General features: G+C 39.3%; 1 protein-coding gene across 1 annotated transcript in view; it reads right to left on the bottom strand.

Annotated features, from left to right (window-relative positions):
• INTS8 (integrator complex subunit 8) overlaps positions 1 to 5,780 on the bottom strand; it is a 51,443-nt gene extending 45,663 nt beyond the window's left edge. Inside the window, exons 1-4 of the mRNA XM_065895637.1 lie at positions 5,647 to 5,780; positions 3,308 to 3,482; positions 1,101 to 1,241; positions 707 to 778 (exon numbers count right to left, since the gene is read on the bottom strand). Coding sequence (XP_065751709.1) covers positions 707 to 778; positions 1,101 to 1,241; positions 3,308 to 3,482; positions 5,647 to 5,776 — 518 coding nt within the window. The 5' untranslated portion in view covers positions 5,777 to 5,780. The remainder of the gene's footprint in view (positions 1 to 706; positions 779 to 1,100; positions 1,242 to 3,307; positions 3,483 to 5,646) is intronic.
• Between the last annotated feature and the right edge of the window lie 10,832 nt (positions 5,781 to 16,612).

Below are 16,612 nucleotides of genomic sequence, written 5' to 3'. Positions count from 1 at the left end.
AAAGGATTAATCTCCAAAATTTATAAGCAGCTCATGCAGCTCAATAACAAAAGAACAAACAATCCAATCCAAAAATGGGCAGAAGACCTAAACAGACATTTCTCCGAAGAAGATATACAGATTGACAACAAACACATGAAAGAATGCTCAACATCATTAATCATTAGAGAAATGCAAATCAAAACTACAATGAGATATCTCACACTGGTCAGAATGGCCATCATCAAAAAATCTAGAAACAATAAATGCTGGAGAGGGTGTGGAGAAAAGGGAACACTCTTGCACTGCTGGTGGGAATGTGAATTGGTACAGCCACTATGGAGAACAGTATGGAGCTTCCTTAAAAAACTACAAATAGAACTACCAAATGACCCAGCAATCCCACTACTGGGCATATACCCTGAGAAAACCATAATTCAAAAAGAGTCATGTACCAAAATGTTCATTGCACCTCTATTTACAATAGCCAGGAGATGGAAACAACCTAAGTGTCCATCATCAGATGAAGGGATAAAGAAGATGTGGCACATATATACAATGGAATATTACTCAGCCATAAAAAGAAACGAAATAGAGTTATTTGTAGTGAGGTGGATGGACCCAGAGTCTGTCATACAGAGTGAAGTAAGTCAGAAAGAGGAAGACAAATACCGTATGCTAACACATATATATGGAATCTAAGAAAAAAAAAAATTGGCCAACTTACACACTTAACTGAGGAGGTCCAGGTTTTGGTTGTTTGACAGGAAAACTACTTTGAACAATTGTCCTAATTGCCCTGTAAAAAAGACCAAAAAACGAAAATTTAACACACTGTAAATATCACTTCAAGTATTTTTTCAAGTGCTCCTTAGAAAACTTAAAAACTATCTAAAATTCTAATTGATATATAATAAAAACTTTGTAAGTCATCCACATCTTTATCAGAATTCTTTTCATCTATGCAGTCATAAATTTTCTCCACCAACAGATTCACTGTTCCCAAGATCCTCTGAGAGATCCCTAGAGTAGAAGAAGTAACTTAAAAGCATATCCCTGGAAGTCAGAGTGCAATTAAAGAGAGGCTGCCCAACACACTTCAGGTTTACGAAAACATTTACCATCTATTGTAGAGAAGTATAGCCATGGCAGTGGTTGGAGGTAAAGTGGCCAGATCCATGTCTACGTGCTTTGTTCCGGGAGGAACTTTACTGATGCACAGCAGTTCATTTAGTAACATATTCAATACTGGAACAGACAAACTTAAAAAGGAAGAATCAAAAGATATATAAGCTGTGTAACCACAAAATACACAATTCAGTATTTTCACTCAAAATAATTATACTTTTAAAGGAGTAAATCTACAGACCATTTTATTAACCTGTTTCAACAACTTATATGAAAATATACCTATCAAATTCAAAAGGATTTTTTAAGCTTTCATTATGAAAACAATTTAAACATATACAAAAGTAGACAGAATAATATAATATAGCCCAATGTGTCCATCATCCAGCTTCAACAATTATCAACTGATGGCCAATCTTGTTTCATCTCCACTCCACCCACTTCCCTCCTTCCCATATTATTGTGAAGCAAATTCCCAATATTAAATCATTTTTTCCACAAGTATTTCAGAATATATGTCCAAAAAATTACCTCCTAACATAATGACAGTATAAATTTCACATCTAAAAAAATTTTAATTGCTTACCATCAAATAGCCAGCAATCAATGCTCAATTTTCCAAGTGTAACACATACATCGTACTTTTTTGTACACATTGCTACCTGTTGATATGCCTCAAATCTATTAATGGATGTTTCCCCTTAGATTAAAGAATAAAACTTTTTTTTTAATTCTAATTTTAATGCTATAGAAGATATGGTGAAAAAACAATGTTTAAATACTACTAGTGTGAGTATAAACTAATACAACTCTCTTGGAATGCAATCTGGTAACATGCATAATGTGCTTTAAAAATGTTTATACCACTTGACCAAGCAATTTAACAATCTATACTAAGGCTGTAACTCGAAATTCAGATAAAGTTTACGGACATAGACATTTAAGGCTCTGTCATTTATAAAAGTGAAAAACTAGGGCTTCCCTGGTGGCGCACTGGTTGAGAGTTCGCCTGCCGATGCACGGGACACAGGTTCGTGCCCCGGTCTGGGAAGATCCCACGTGCCGCGGAGCGGCTGGGCGCACGAGCCATGTCTGCTGAGCCTGTGCTCCGCAACGGGAGAGGACACAACAGTGAGAGGCCCGCGTACCGGTAAAAAAAAAAAAAAAAAAAAAGTGAAAAACTAGAGAAAATTGTCAATGGAGGAACAGTTAATAAATTATCTATACAATGGAATAAACTCCAAAAAACAAAATGGGAAAATGTTCATGATATCCTGCTATATGAAATAAAACAAATCAAAACAGTATATAAGATATGTTCACAACTTTGTTTAAAAATAAATCACACAGGGCTTCCCTGGTGGGGCAGTGGTTGGGAGTCCGCCTGCCGATGCAGGGGACGCAGGTTCGTGCCCCGGTCCGGGGGGATGCCGCGTGCCGCGGAGCGGCTGAGCCCGTGAGCCCGTGAGCCACGGCCGCTGAGCCTGCGCTTCCGGAGCCTGTGCTCCGCAATGGGAGAGGCCACAACAGTGAGAGGCCCGCGTACCGCAAAAATAAAAAAAATTAAAAATAAATAAATAAATAAATCACACAAAAATGTTAAAAATACTTCTCTCCCCTCCTCTATTATTTCCTATTTTCTGAATTTTCCCAAATGTTCTATAAGGTATTTCTTTTTCAATTGTGAGAAGGGGATGAAAACAAATCATTTTATAACTACGCCTTTGAAATTATTTATTTGTAAACAAATAACCACTGATTCTAATAAGACAGCTTAATAGTTTGGGAGATAGTGATTGATTTATGCCCAGTAAAATAAACTGAATTATTCAATAAGGAATCATCCATACATTATGTACCATGCATCATTAATTTTTATTCATTTTCTTCAGCTATGTAAAAGTAAACTGAACATTTAAAACTGTTTAGGCGTGGACTTTCCTACTTAGCACATCAAAAAAAAGAACAATAATAAAATGGCTCATTATTGATAACACCAAGTTTATACTTTAAAAGGTTATTTAAATTCATCTAGTAGTCGAATATTTTCTTACACCTTTTGAAAACTACTTGCATATTTTACCAAGAATGCAGAGAAAAATAATTTTCATTTTAAGGGCCAATATTATAAGAACACATATTGAAATAAACCAAGATATCTAACAGTACTAAAAAATAAATTCATTTAAATCTTGTATACCTTTTCTCTAATATGTCTAAGTCCCACTTCAAATGTGCAGCAACTTTAAGAGCAAGAAGCTTTAAAATACGATTTCTCTTGTTATCAGGTGGAGGTTGAACTTGGTTCTGTTCATTAACTGAAGGTTTAGAAGCCTGTTCCAAAAACTGGACTATAAGTTGAACTGGTGCAGGATCTAGGATTTAAAAGAAAATAATTCTTGAACTTAAGTTCTAATTATGAAGATCCAAAGGATTCACTGTATTAGTTTTTGACCACAAAGGAATCCAAACAGGCCAACAGGCATGTGAAAAGATGCTCCATATCGCTATTAGAGAAATGCAAATCAAAACTATAATGAGGTATCACCACACACCAGTCAGAATGGCCATCACCAAAATGTCTACAAATAATAAATGCTGGAGAGGGTGTGGAAAGAAGGGAACCCTCCTACATGATTGACGGGAATGTAAACTGGTACAGCCGCTATGGAAAACAGTATGGAGGTTCCTTAAAAAATTAAAAATAAAGTTACTATATGATCCAGCAATCCCACTCCTGGGCATATATCTGGAAAAGACGAAAACTCTAATTTGAAAAGATACATGCACCCATAAGTCCACAGCAGCACTATTCACAATAGCCAAGACATGGAAACAACCCAAGTGTCTGCTGACAGATGAATGGATAAAGATGTGGTACATCTATACATTGGAATATTACTCAGCCATAAAGAAGAATGAAATTATGCCACTGCAGCAACATGGATGGACCTAGAGATTATCATACTAAGAAAAGTAGGTCGGACAGAGAAAGACAAATGTCATATGACATCATTTTATGTGGAATCTAAAAGCAATACAAATGAACTTATTTACAAAACAGAAATAGACTCACAAAGAAAACAAATTTATGGTTACCAAATGGGAAAGGGGGGGAGGGATAAATTAGGTATTTGGGATTGACAGATACATATAAAATAAACAAGGACCTACTGTATAGCACAGGGAACCATATTCAATATCTTATAATAACCTATCTATAATGGAAAAGTATCTGAAAAGGAATATATATATATATATATATCGTAATCACTTTGCTGTACACCTGAAACCTTGTACATCAACTATACTTCAATTAAAAAAAAAGTTTAAAAAAAATCCAAACAGTTGTGTAGTTAGAATAACTAAGGATTATGATTTATAAGAAGTGTGCCTGGGGATTAAAGGGAAAGATCAGGAAGGGTGTAAGGAAGAAAGGATAACAGATTCCTGCAGAAGAAAGCACTTTACAGGGAAGAACATAATGGTTATAGATTTCCAGTTCAGCAAACAACGAATGTCAATTAGAGGAAAGAGATGTCATCTTTAGAATCACTGTTTTAACGCTTAATTAGTGGGACCTGCATAAAGTTACCTCTGCACCTGTTTGTCATGCAAAATAGAGGATAATGCCACCTACCTCACAGGATTACTATGAAGACTGATTAAATGAGATAACAGATATGAAGCATTAAGCACAGTGACTGGCACGCAGAAACACTCAACAAACGTTAGTCAAAATCAATTAATTAAAACAACATAATATAATATAGGTGGTAAAACTGCCCAAGTACACTAACTTCTCGCACAGCAGTCTCCACCAGGAGACTAAAGCCAGTCTATTAGACTGAACAAGCCACATCTGGATTCGAACTTTATCAGCAAAATATCATTCAAGGAACTTACTTTTTCATGCCAGTACCTCTTTCCAGAAATGCCTGGGGTTTTCCACCTTCCCTGAGAGTACTCATTAACTGGGATATTAATCATGATCATCATTATACAATAACCATCTTGCAACTGTAGTTTTTTTCTGCTTTCAAAGATTTCTTCATTTTGATGTACAGCTTAACTTTGAAATATATAATTAAGAGTCGGTAAAGTCTCCTCGTTGAGGAATAAAACAGTTAAATAGGAACCTAAGATAGTTAACTAATTAGTGTCAGGATCAGCCCCCGAATCGTTGATTTCTCCCCATCTCCCCAAACTGTGCGGGGTTCTGTCAAGAGGAGGGTTCGAGCCAGCCTCCCCAACCCAAATACTCTCTCACAAGGCCATCTCGCAGGTGTTAAAACCCCGAACAGTAAAAGGGGGTGGATGCGGAAGCTCCTTTGTTTTGCACCTTTCTTTGGCCTCCCACAGCAGTGCCCCCGCACTGGTGTGTTTAATACTTAGCCGGGGGCCTAGCCAGAGCTCGGCTCCGGTCCCCGCCTCCCGAGCCGCAGGTTCGTGGCCGAGAAGGCGCGGGATGATGAGAGACGGGAGGGCAGCGCCGGTAACCGGGTCCCGCTCCGCTCGAGCTGCAGGCGCCGCGCTTACCCGGGCAGGGCTTGCGCAGATGTTTCTCCAACAGCGACTCCTCCAGCAGGAACTCGAACCAGCAGGTCTGCGGCGGGGTGCAGGGCCGGCTGGAGGTGGCCGCCTCCCGGTCCGCCGCCTCCGCGCTCATCCTGCCCCCGCCGCCGCTACCCCCTGGGACGTTTCCCGGCTCCAACCTGACACTCGGACGCGGGCCCTGGGCCTGTGATCTGCGGAACCCCCGAGACCTAGGACGCACTGGGAACGTCCCGGAAACCCACACAGTCCAAAATGGCTGCGCGGCCCAGCCAGAGCTGGGGATCCTGGATCCGCCTCCCGGCGCCACCGCCGCGCCTCCAAGCCAATCGTTATTTGAGTTGGAGAAAGAGGGCGGGACCTATCCTCAGACCACGCCTCCTCCCAGTTGCCTTGGGAGACGGCTTGCGGGTAAGCTGGGTCGCAGATTGGTTTCCCCGGTTCCCTGGGAGTTTCTCAGCGAGCAAATGAAATAGCCTCATCAATAGGCCTCATTGTCTTCGTAAAAGGCAGTGAACGCTACAGGTTCAAACTGTGATGTAGGCAAAGTTTGTTTTCGGTGCTTTAAATTTTCCCACTTCATTTCTGAGATTTCCTACTACCTAGGTCCTCTCGGCGGATGGGCTCTCGTGTCTTGGGCGCCAGCGTCCCCGCCCCCTTTCCGAGACAGCTGACGGCCCACGTGAGATCTAGCTTTTCTGCCGCTTCTCAGGACTAGCTCTCAGTGTTAGCGCCTAATTAACTCTCTTGATATCCCGGCTAGCGTTATTAAGCCCATTTTACATTTACCTTCATTCTGTAATGTTCTGGTGTTTTTTTTTAACGAAGTTGAAAAAAGTGTATTCATAGATGGTGCACACGATCTATATGGAGTGCAAACTAACCTCTCTGAACCTTAGTTTTCATATTTGTAAATCAGGAATTATAATAGTGCCTAATCTTAGGGTTGATAAGAGAATTAAAGGCAGAACTTGATGATACAGGTAAGCTTTTTAAACAAGGCCTGACATCTAGAAACATGGGCAAATGTTTGCAAATATCATATAGTGCTTTCTTCATATACATGATTCTAGTTTTCTCCTATAAACGACCCTGTTACACATGTTTTAACCAATGAAAACACTGAAGTTTCAGAGTTATCATTTGTCCAAGGTTTCCCAACAATCGAGGGGTGGGGCCAGAGCTTTAGTGATCTTTCCACTGTACTCAGGCTGCTTCCAACATTCGATAGAGAGGATAAGACTGATGGCTTATGGTCTTTTCCAGAATGAAATAGTAGAGCTTTGAAAAGTTTTAGGAAAAATAAATGGAAGTAGCTCCTCCATACGTGAAAGTAAATCAGTGCTTCAGTGGCAACCATTGCCTTGTTCTCTTCCTGTGCAATCCTCTTTCTGGATTCTGCCATGCCTCTCTCCCGCTCTTTCATTCTGGTCCTTCCTGGGGTCCTGGCCTTAGTCCTCTTCTCACTGTAAAAACCATCCCTGCATCACTCCCCCCACTCCTGAAACTCTATCCTAGGCTCTAAAGAACACAGGTTGGAAATCATGTATTAGAGTAATAAAATCATGAGGACCTAAATTAATAAAATATCAATAGGAAGACAGTCTCTTCAGCAAGTGGTGTTGGAAAAGTTGGCCAGCTGCCTGTAAATCAATGAAGTTTGAACACACCCTCACACCATACACAAAAGTAAACTCAAAATGGCATAAAGACTTAAATATAAGACAAGACGCCATAAAACTCCTAGAAGAGAACATAGGCAAAACATTCTCTGACATATATCATACCAGTATTTTCTTAGGTCAGTCTCCCAAGGCAATAGAAATAAAAGCAAAAATAAACAAATGGGACCTAATCAAACTTATAAGCTTTTGCACAGCAAAGGAAACCATAAACAAAATGAAAAGATAACCTACAGACTGGGAGAAAATATTTGCAAATGATGAGACCAACAAAGGCTTAATTTCCAAAATACACAAATAGCTAATACAATTCAATAACAAAAAAAAACAAACAACCCAATTGAAAAATGGTCAGAAGACCTAAATAAACATTTCTCCAAAGAAGACATACAGATGGCCAATAGGCACATGAAAAGATGCTCGTCTTCGCTAATTATTAGAGAAATGCAAATCAAAACTACAATAAGGTACCACCTCACACCAGTCAGAATGGCCATCATTAAAAAGTCTACAAATAATAAATGCTGGAGAGGGTGTAAAGAAAAGGGAACCCTCTTACACTCTTGGTAGGAATGTAAATTGGTGCAGCCACTGTGGAAAACAGTATGGATGTTCCTCAAAAAGCTAACAATAGAGTTGAACTATGATCCAGCAATTCCACTCCTGGGCATATACCCAGATAAAACTATAATTTGAAAAGATGCATACACCCCTGTGTTCATAGCAGCACTATTTATGATAGCCACGGCATGGAAACAACCTAAATGTCCATCAACAGAGGAATAGATAAGGAAGATGTGGTAGGGACTTCCCTGGTGGTGCACTGGTTAAGAATCCGCCTGCCAATACAGGGGACATGGGTTCAAGCCCTGGTCTGGGAAGATCCCACATGCCTCGGAGCAACCAAGCCCATGTCCCACAACTACTGAGCCTGCGTTCTACAGCCTGCGAACCACAACTACTGAGCCCATGCGCCACAACTATTCAAGCCCTACATATCTGTATACATACAAATATGTACTCGTGGACTGAAGTGGCATTGTCAAAGTATAGTCTGCCATCCCCAGCGGACCTCCCAGATCCTTTCAGAGAGTCTTTGAGGTCAGAGTTATTTTCACAATACTAAGATGCAATTTGCCTTTTTTGCTGTGTTAACATTTGTGCTGATGATTCGAAAGCAATGATGGGAAGAACTTGTAGCAACTCAGCATGCATCAAAGCAGTGACATTGTTTTTCACCAACACCACTTACTGGCAGTTTTAAAAAACAACAATTTCACTTATGTCCATGGTGACACAGTAATAAGTATTAATTTTATTAACTCTTCAACCTTGAATACGTCATATCCTTTTAATATTCTCTATATGAAATGAGAAGCACACATAAAGCACCTCTGCTGGTAGCAAAGTACAGTGGTTGTCTCAGCTTGAGCTATTTGAGCTATGATCCGAGCTAGCAGCTTTTTCATGAAACACCATTTTTACTTGAAAGAACAAGGACAGACTAATTATGGTTATTCAGAGTTGGGTATTTGGCAGACATTTTCTCAAAAATGGACGAAGTGAGTCTGTCACTTCATGGAAAACAACTGACAGTATTTGTGGCTAATGATAAATTTTGAGTTTTCAAGTAAAAATTAGAATTCTGGACTGTAAACTTGACAGCTTTCCAATGCTTACAGACTTTTCTAATGAAATAGGTGGTGATATAATTAGGGGTTTTTTTTGATATTGGAATAAAATGTGTCAAATTTTGGGTGGTCATATAATTCAGAAAACCAATATTTTTGTAATGGGTACAAGATCCATTCTTATTACAAGACAGAGCAATGGATTTTAATAGAACAGATTTCGAAAAGTTAACTGATACAATTGCAGATTCCAAATTGCAACTAACCTTTAAAAAACCACCACTGGGCTTCCCTGATGGCACAGTGGTTAAGAATCCACCTGCCAGTGCAGGGAACACGGGTTCGAGCCCTGGTCCGGGAAGATCCCACATACCGTGGAGCAACTAAGCCCGTGCACCACAACAACTGAGCCTGCACCCTAGAGCCTGTGAGCCACAACTACTGAGCCCGTGTGCTGCAACTACTGAAGCCCACACGCCTAGAGCCCATGCTCCGCAACAAGAGAAGCCACTGCAATGAGAAGCCTGCGCACCGCAACGAAAAGTAGTCCCCACTCACCACAACTACAGAAAGCCTGCATGCAGCAACAAAGACCCAACACAGCCAACAAATAAATAAATTCATATACATATATATATATATATATATATATATATATATATATATATATATATAAACACCACTTTCTCGAGTTTTGGTATAGTATCAAAGAAGAAAATCCACAATTATCTGAAAAGGCTCATAAAATTCTCCTTTTTCAACTACATAGCTATATGATCATCTCAATAGATGCAGAAAAAGCTTTTGACAAAATTCAACACCCATTTAAGATAAAAAACTCTCCAGAAAGTGGGCATAGAGGGAAGCTTCCTCAACATAATAAAGGCCATATATGACAAATCCACAGCAAACATTCTTTTTTTTTTTTGCGGTACGCAGGCCTCTCACTGCTGTGGACTCTCCCGTTGTGGAGCACAGGCTCCGGACATGCAGGCTCAGTGGCCATGGCTCATGGGCCCAGCCGCTCCACGGCATGTGGGATCTTCCCAGACCAGGGCACGAACCTGTGTCCCCTGCATCGGCAGGCGGACTCTCAACCACTGCGCCACCAGGGAAGCCCAAACATCATTCTTAATGGTGAAAAACTGAAAGCATTTCCTCAAGATCAGGAATAAGACAAGGATGTCCACTCTCACCACTCTTACTCAACATAGTATTGGAAGTCCTAGCCACAGCAATCAGAGAAGAAAAAGAAATAAAAGAAACACAAATTGGAAAAGAAGAAGTAAAACTGTCACTGTTTGCAGATGACATGATGCTATACACAGAAAATCCTAAAGACGCCACCAGAAAACTGCTAGACCTAATCAATGAATTTGGTAAGGTTGCAGGATACGAAATTAATGCACAGAAATCTCTTGCAGTCCTATACACTAACAATGAAATATCAGGAAGAGAAATTAAGGAAACAGTCCCACTTACCATCACAAAAATAAGAATAAAATACCTAGGAATAAACCTACCTAAGGAGACAAAAGACCTGTACTCAGAAAACTATAAAACACTGATGAAAGAAATCAAAGATGACATAAACAGATGGAGAGATATACCATGCTCCTGGATTGGAAGAATCAATATTATGAAAATGACTATACTACCCAAAGCAATCTACAGGTTCAATGCAACCTCTATCAAATTACCAATGGCATTTTTCACATAATTAGAACAAAAAATTATACAATTTGTATGGAAACACAAAAGACCCTGAAAAGCCAAAGCAATCTTGAGAAAGAAAAACTGAGCTGGAGGAATCAGGCTCCCTGACTTCAGACTATACTACAAAGCTACAGTAATCCAGACACTATGGTACTGGCACAAAAACAGAAATGTAGATCAGTGGTACAGGATAGAAAGCCCAGAGATAAACCCACACACCTATGGTCACCTAATCTATGACAAAGAAGGCAAGAATACAGTGGAGGCAAGACAGCCTCTTCAATAAATGGTGCTGGGAAAACTGGACAGCTACATGTAAAAGAATGAAAGTAGAACACTACCTAACACCATACACAAAAATAAACTCAAAATGGATTAAAGACCTAAATGTAAGACTGGACACTATAAAACTCTTAGAGGAAAACATAGGAAAAACACTCTGACATAAATCAAAGCAAGATCTTTTATGACCCACCTCCTAGAATAATGAAAATAAAAACAAAAATAAGTGAATGGAGCCTAATTAAACTTAAAAGCTTTTGCACAGCAAAGGAAACCATAAAAAAGATGAAAAGACAACGCTCAGAATGGGACAAAATATTTGCAAGTGAAGCAACAAACAAAGGATTAATCTCCAAAATATACAAGCAGCTCATGCAGCTCAATATCAAAATAACAAACAACCCAATCCAAAAATGGGCAGAAGACCTAAATAGACACTTCTCCAAAGAAGATATACTGATTGCCAACAAACACATGACAGGATGCTCAACATCATTAATTATTAGAGAAATGCAAATCAAAACTACAATGAGGTATCACCTCACACCAGTTACAATGGGCATCATCAGAAAATCTACAAATAAATGCTGGAGAGAGTGCAGGGAAAAGGGAACTCTCTTGCACTGTTGGTGGGAATGTAAATTAATACAGCCACTATGGAGAACAGTATGGAGGTTCCTTAAGAAACTAAAAATAGAACTACTATATGACCCAGCAATCCAACTACTGGGCATATACCCTGAGAAAACCATGATTCAAAAAGACACATGTACCACAATGTTCATTGCAGCACTATTTACAATAGCCAGGACATGGAAACAACCTAAATGTCCATTGAGAGATGAATGGAGAAAGAAGATGTGGTACATATATATAATGGAATATTATTCAGCCATAAAAAGAAATGAAATTGGGTCATTTGTAGAGATGTGGATGGTCCTAGAGTCTGTCATACAGAGTGAAGTTAAGTCAGAAAGAGAAAAACAAATATTGTATATTAACGCATATATGTGGAATCTAGAAAAATGGTACAGATGAACCTATTTGCAGGGCAGGAATAGAAAAGCAGATGTAGAGAATGGACATGTGGACACGGGGGGAAAGGGGAGGGTGGGATGAACTGGGAGATTAGGTTCAACATAAATATACTGCCATGTGTAAAATAGATAGCTAGTGGGAACCTGCTGTATAGCACAGGGTGCTCAGCTCGGTGCTCTGTGATGGCTTAGTTGGGTGGCATGGGGGGAGGGAGGTCCAAGAGGGAGGGGATATGTGTATTCATATGGCTGATTCACTTCGCTGTACAGCAGAAACTGACACAACATTGTAAAGCATTTATACTCCAATAAAACAAAACAAAACAAAAAAACACCACTTTCTCGAGTTTTGGTATAGTATCAAAGAAGAGAATCTACAACTATCTGAAAATGCTCATAACATTCTCCTTTTTCAACTACATAGCTATATAAGGCTGGTTTTTCATTGAAGATGAAAAGAAATTTTGATATTTCTACCAAAAGAACATATTGTAACAGTTTGAATGCTGAAGCAGATATGAGAATCCATTGTCTTCTGTTAGTCATACATGAAAGAGATTTGGAAAAATATAAAACAATGCTGTTCTTCTCACTACATTTTTTAATGAAAATAAAGGGTTTCTGCATAAAAATTATATGTTAACACATAATAGGCCTGTTATTTTTATTTTTAAATGAATTACATATTTAAGTTTTCCTCAGTTTCAGTTTTTAATATGGTAAATATCAATAGCTATAACTTACATAAACAAAGGCTCTTAGGAGTGCTTAATAATTTTTAAGCATGTAATGGGGTCCTGAGACTAAAAAGTTTGAAAAACTACTTTACTGAGGCTTGCACAGCAAAGTCTTTCCACTGTTTGGCTCTGAGAGAGAGGGGAAAGGGGCTAGGACAGGAGTAGGGTAGGAAGGGGCAGCTGGGGTGGCGGAAGGGTCACAGGTACTGCAGCTTTATCTGTAATATTTATATATTTAATATTTATGTTTTATAATTAACATTTGTCAATTCTGGGTGTATAGTGAAAACATGTGTAGTATATTATTTTTTTGTATTTCTGTAAACATTTTTAAATTCTCAAAATAAAAATTTAAATAAAAGATATTATTCTTAAGAAGTATAAAAATGTATTCATGTTTTTACAGTCCCCAATATCTCCTCAAAACCCATGAAAACTGTTATGGGCTTATAGAAACAAACTATTATGGAGCATTGCTTATATACCATGACTCATACCAGGTACTCTACCCTCATTTTCTCATTCAATCCTTACAACATCCTACAAGGTAGGTATTATGACCCCATCTTACAGCTGAAGAAAGTGAGGATCAGAGAAGTTAAATAACTTTCCCAAAGTCTCCCAGCAAACAATCCTGGTGAAACCAGAATTTGAGCCCTTATTTGGGCTTCAGTATAATGGACCACCTTCTACCTGATAACTCTAAATGATAATTAGGCCGTATCCTGTATTTAACTTGATTTAAATGTTCCAACTGAAACTTTTCTTGGAAATACTTCACCATGTTAAAAAACAGAAAGAGAAGCAATCTTCTGCAAGTACCAAAAAATGACAGTCTTTCTGTCATGGCCCGCTGCCTGATGACATTTTCAGTATCTATATGTGCTGAGTTTTTTGTTTCTAAAGATGAGCTGTTTTACATTAGAATCTTATTCCTCACAAATAAAATTACATGCCAGAGGAATTATACTTAAGCATAAATTCCTTCACTGCGATTCATAAGCACTAATGATAAGTTTAAAAAGTGGGCTAAGTAATTGTTCTAGTTTTCTGAAATCATAGTTCATCTTCATGGGCTATTTCTATTTTCTTTCTTAACATCTGTTTAACTAACCTGCTCCTTTAAGCTTTGACAGTCCTGCCCATGTAGAATTATTTGCTGCTCCTAAACGTGGCAGAAGGAAATATAACCCATTTCTGCATTAAAAATAATAGTTCATATACACTTGTACACTGCTGGTGAGACTGAAAATTGGGTGCAACCACTGCGGAAAACAGTATGGAGATTTCTCAAAAAATTAAGAATAGAATTACCAAGGACTTCCCTGGTGGTCCAGTGGTTAAGCCTCTGAGCTCCCAATGCAGGGGGCACGGGTTCGATCCCTGGTTGTTGAAATAAGATCCTGCATGTCACACAGTGTGGACCAAAAAAGAAAAAGAGAGTAAAACTACTATATGATCCAGCTACTCTACTTCTGGGTATTTATCCAAAGAACATGAAAATACTAACTCAAAAAGATATATGCACCCTTATGTTCATTGCAGCATTATTTATAATAGCCAAGACATGGAAACAACCTGCAAGTGTCCATTGATAAATGAATGGATGAAGAAGATTATATATATAATGGAACACTACACATCCATAAAAAAGAATGAAATCCTACCATTTGCAACAACACGGATGGACTTGCAGGATATTATGCTAAATGAAATAAGTCAGACAGAGATAGACAAATGCCATACACTCAAATGTGAAATCTAAGACAAAATGAAACAAATGAACAAACAAAATTAAACAAAAACATAAGTACTGAGAACAGATTAGTGGTTACCAAAGGGGAAGGTGGTTGAGAGGTGGGCGAAATGGGTGAAGGGGGGGACTTCCCTGCTGGCGCAGCGGTTAAGAATCCGCCTGCCAATGCAGGGGACACTGGTTCGATCCCTGGCCGGGGAAGATCCCACATGCCGTGGAGCAACCAAGCCCATGCGCCACAACTACTAAGCCTGCGTTGTAGAGCCCACAAGCCACAACTACTGAGCCTGCGTGCCACAACTACTGAAGCCCGTGAGCTCTAGGGCCTGCGTGCTGCAACTGCTGAGCCCGCATGCTGCAACTACGGAAGCCTGAGCGCCTAAAGCCCGTGCTCCGCAACAAGAGAAGCCACCGCAATGAGAAGCCGCGCACCGCAACGAAGAGTAGCCCACACTCGCAGCAACTAGAGAAAGCCCGCATGCAGCAACGAAGACCCAACGCAGCCCCCCCCAAAAAAAAAATGGGTGAAGGGGGTCAACTGTATGGTGATGGATGGTAGCTAGACTTGTGGTGGTGGTCACTCTGTAGTATATACAGATGATGAATAATAATTCTGTACACCTGAAATATATAATAAAAAATAATAGCTAATATAGTATTTATCATTTATGAACAAGGCACTGTGCCAAGTATTTTACATATACCATCTCGTTTAAGCCTCATAACAGTCCTACAATAGGTAGGTACTATTAAGTGTGCCCATTTTATAGATGAGGAAATTGAGTTTCAAAGGAATTAAGTGACTTACCCAGTATCACACACCTAGTTAGTAGTAAAATAGGGATTTGAGTCTCCATTTTATTGAATCCCAGAAGCCAAACTTACCATTCTACTTCATCAGGAAGATGCCTTGCGGCACTTCCCTGGCAGTCCAGTGGTTAAGGCTCGGCGCTTTCACTGCTGGGGGCTCAGGGTTCAATCCCTGGTCAGGGAACTAAGATCCCACAGCCACACAGCGTGCCCAAAAAGAAGATACTTTGCTGTTTGTTTATTTGTTTGTTTTTTAAATAGTTGTAAACCTGCAGAAAAGTTGCAAGAACTCTCACAACCCTTTCACCCAGATGTCTCAATTGTTAATATTTTACTACACTTCCTCCATCATCCTCTCTCCACAACATCTTCTTGGACCACCCTGCTTCCTTAGACACCAGTAGGGTGATGAGCTCATCCTGGTTTGGCCAGGACTGTCCCAGCTTTAAAAGTCAAAGTCCTACAACCCAATGACCCTGGCTGCCTTCAGGACAAGCCCTAACTCTAGGCAAGTTGCCGTGCAACAACTCCTCACTTTGCCCCAACTGCTTGGATGTTGGGTGCTGACATCTCGCCTTGGAGGAGGAATACGGGAAGGAAAAGGAAGATGGGAAGGGAAGCTTGTAGTAATTATTAATGGCCTGAAGGCTGACACAGGACCTGAAAGGCAATGGAGTGTGTAACTTTAGGTCAAGGAAAACTTCACAAAAGAGATGGTACCAGCTTTAGTAATATCATAAAAATAAGTGGAATTCTAGCAAACACTTTTACAATGTTGGTTATGTGTCACGGAGTATCTTGCAAGGTCCATATTCTGTATATGCTCAACAGTTATTCAAGTAGGAGTTTCTGTTTTATGCTCATAATAAACAGCAGTAGCTGGTCATAGTCTCCTCATGAAGCCTTCATGTTATAAGAAGACTTCATGAGAGTTTAAAATATTTTCTCTTATATCCCCCCAGCATTCTTGTTCTTCCAGTAAGTCATAAATTCTTGCCTTCTGAAATCTGGCCTCCCCCACTGATTACTATAGGAAAATAGTTATAATTAAAAAAAAAAATGAATAGAGATATTATGACTATTGTGTACCCTAAAGATTCTTTTCATAAAGGGCCTCTGAGAATCACATAAATATAAATAAATTTAAACGTAGTTCATTTATTTGAATTTTTTTTAAGAAGCCAATGGAATACAATTCAATTATGAATGTGTAATTTAAACTATTCAAGTATTTTGCTAACAGTTACACTGCCATCTTGTGGCCTTTTGGGAGTGGTATTCATACCTAGCTCACCTCTGA

Source organism: Phocoena phocoena, chromosome 17, assembly GCF_963924675.1.
Source record: "Phocoena phocoena chromosome 17, mPhoPho1.1, whole genome shotgun sequence".
NCBI lineage: Eukaryota > Metazoa > Chordata > Mammalia > Artiodactyla > Phocoenidae > Phocoena > Phocoena phocoena.
This window is presented reverse-complemented; position numbering and strand designations above follow the sequence as displayed.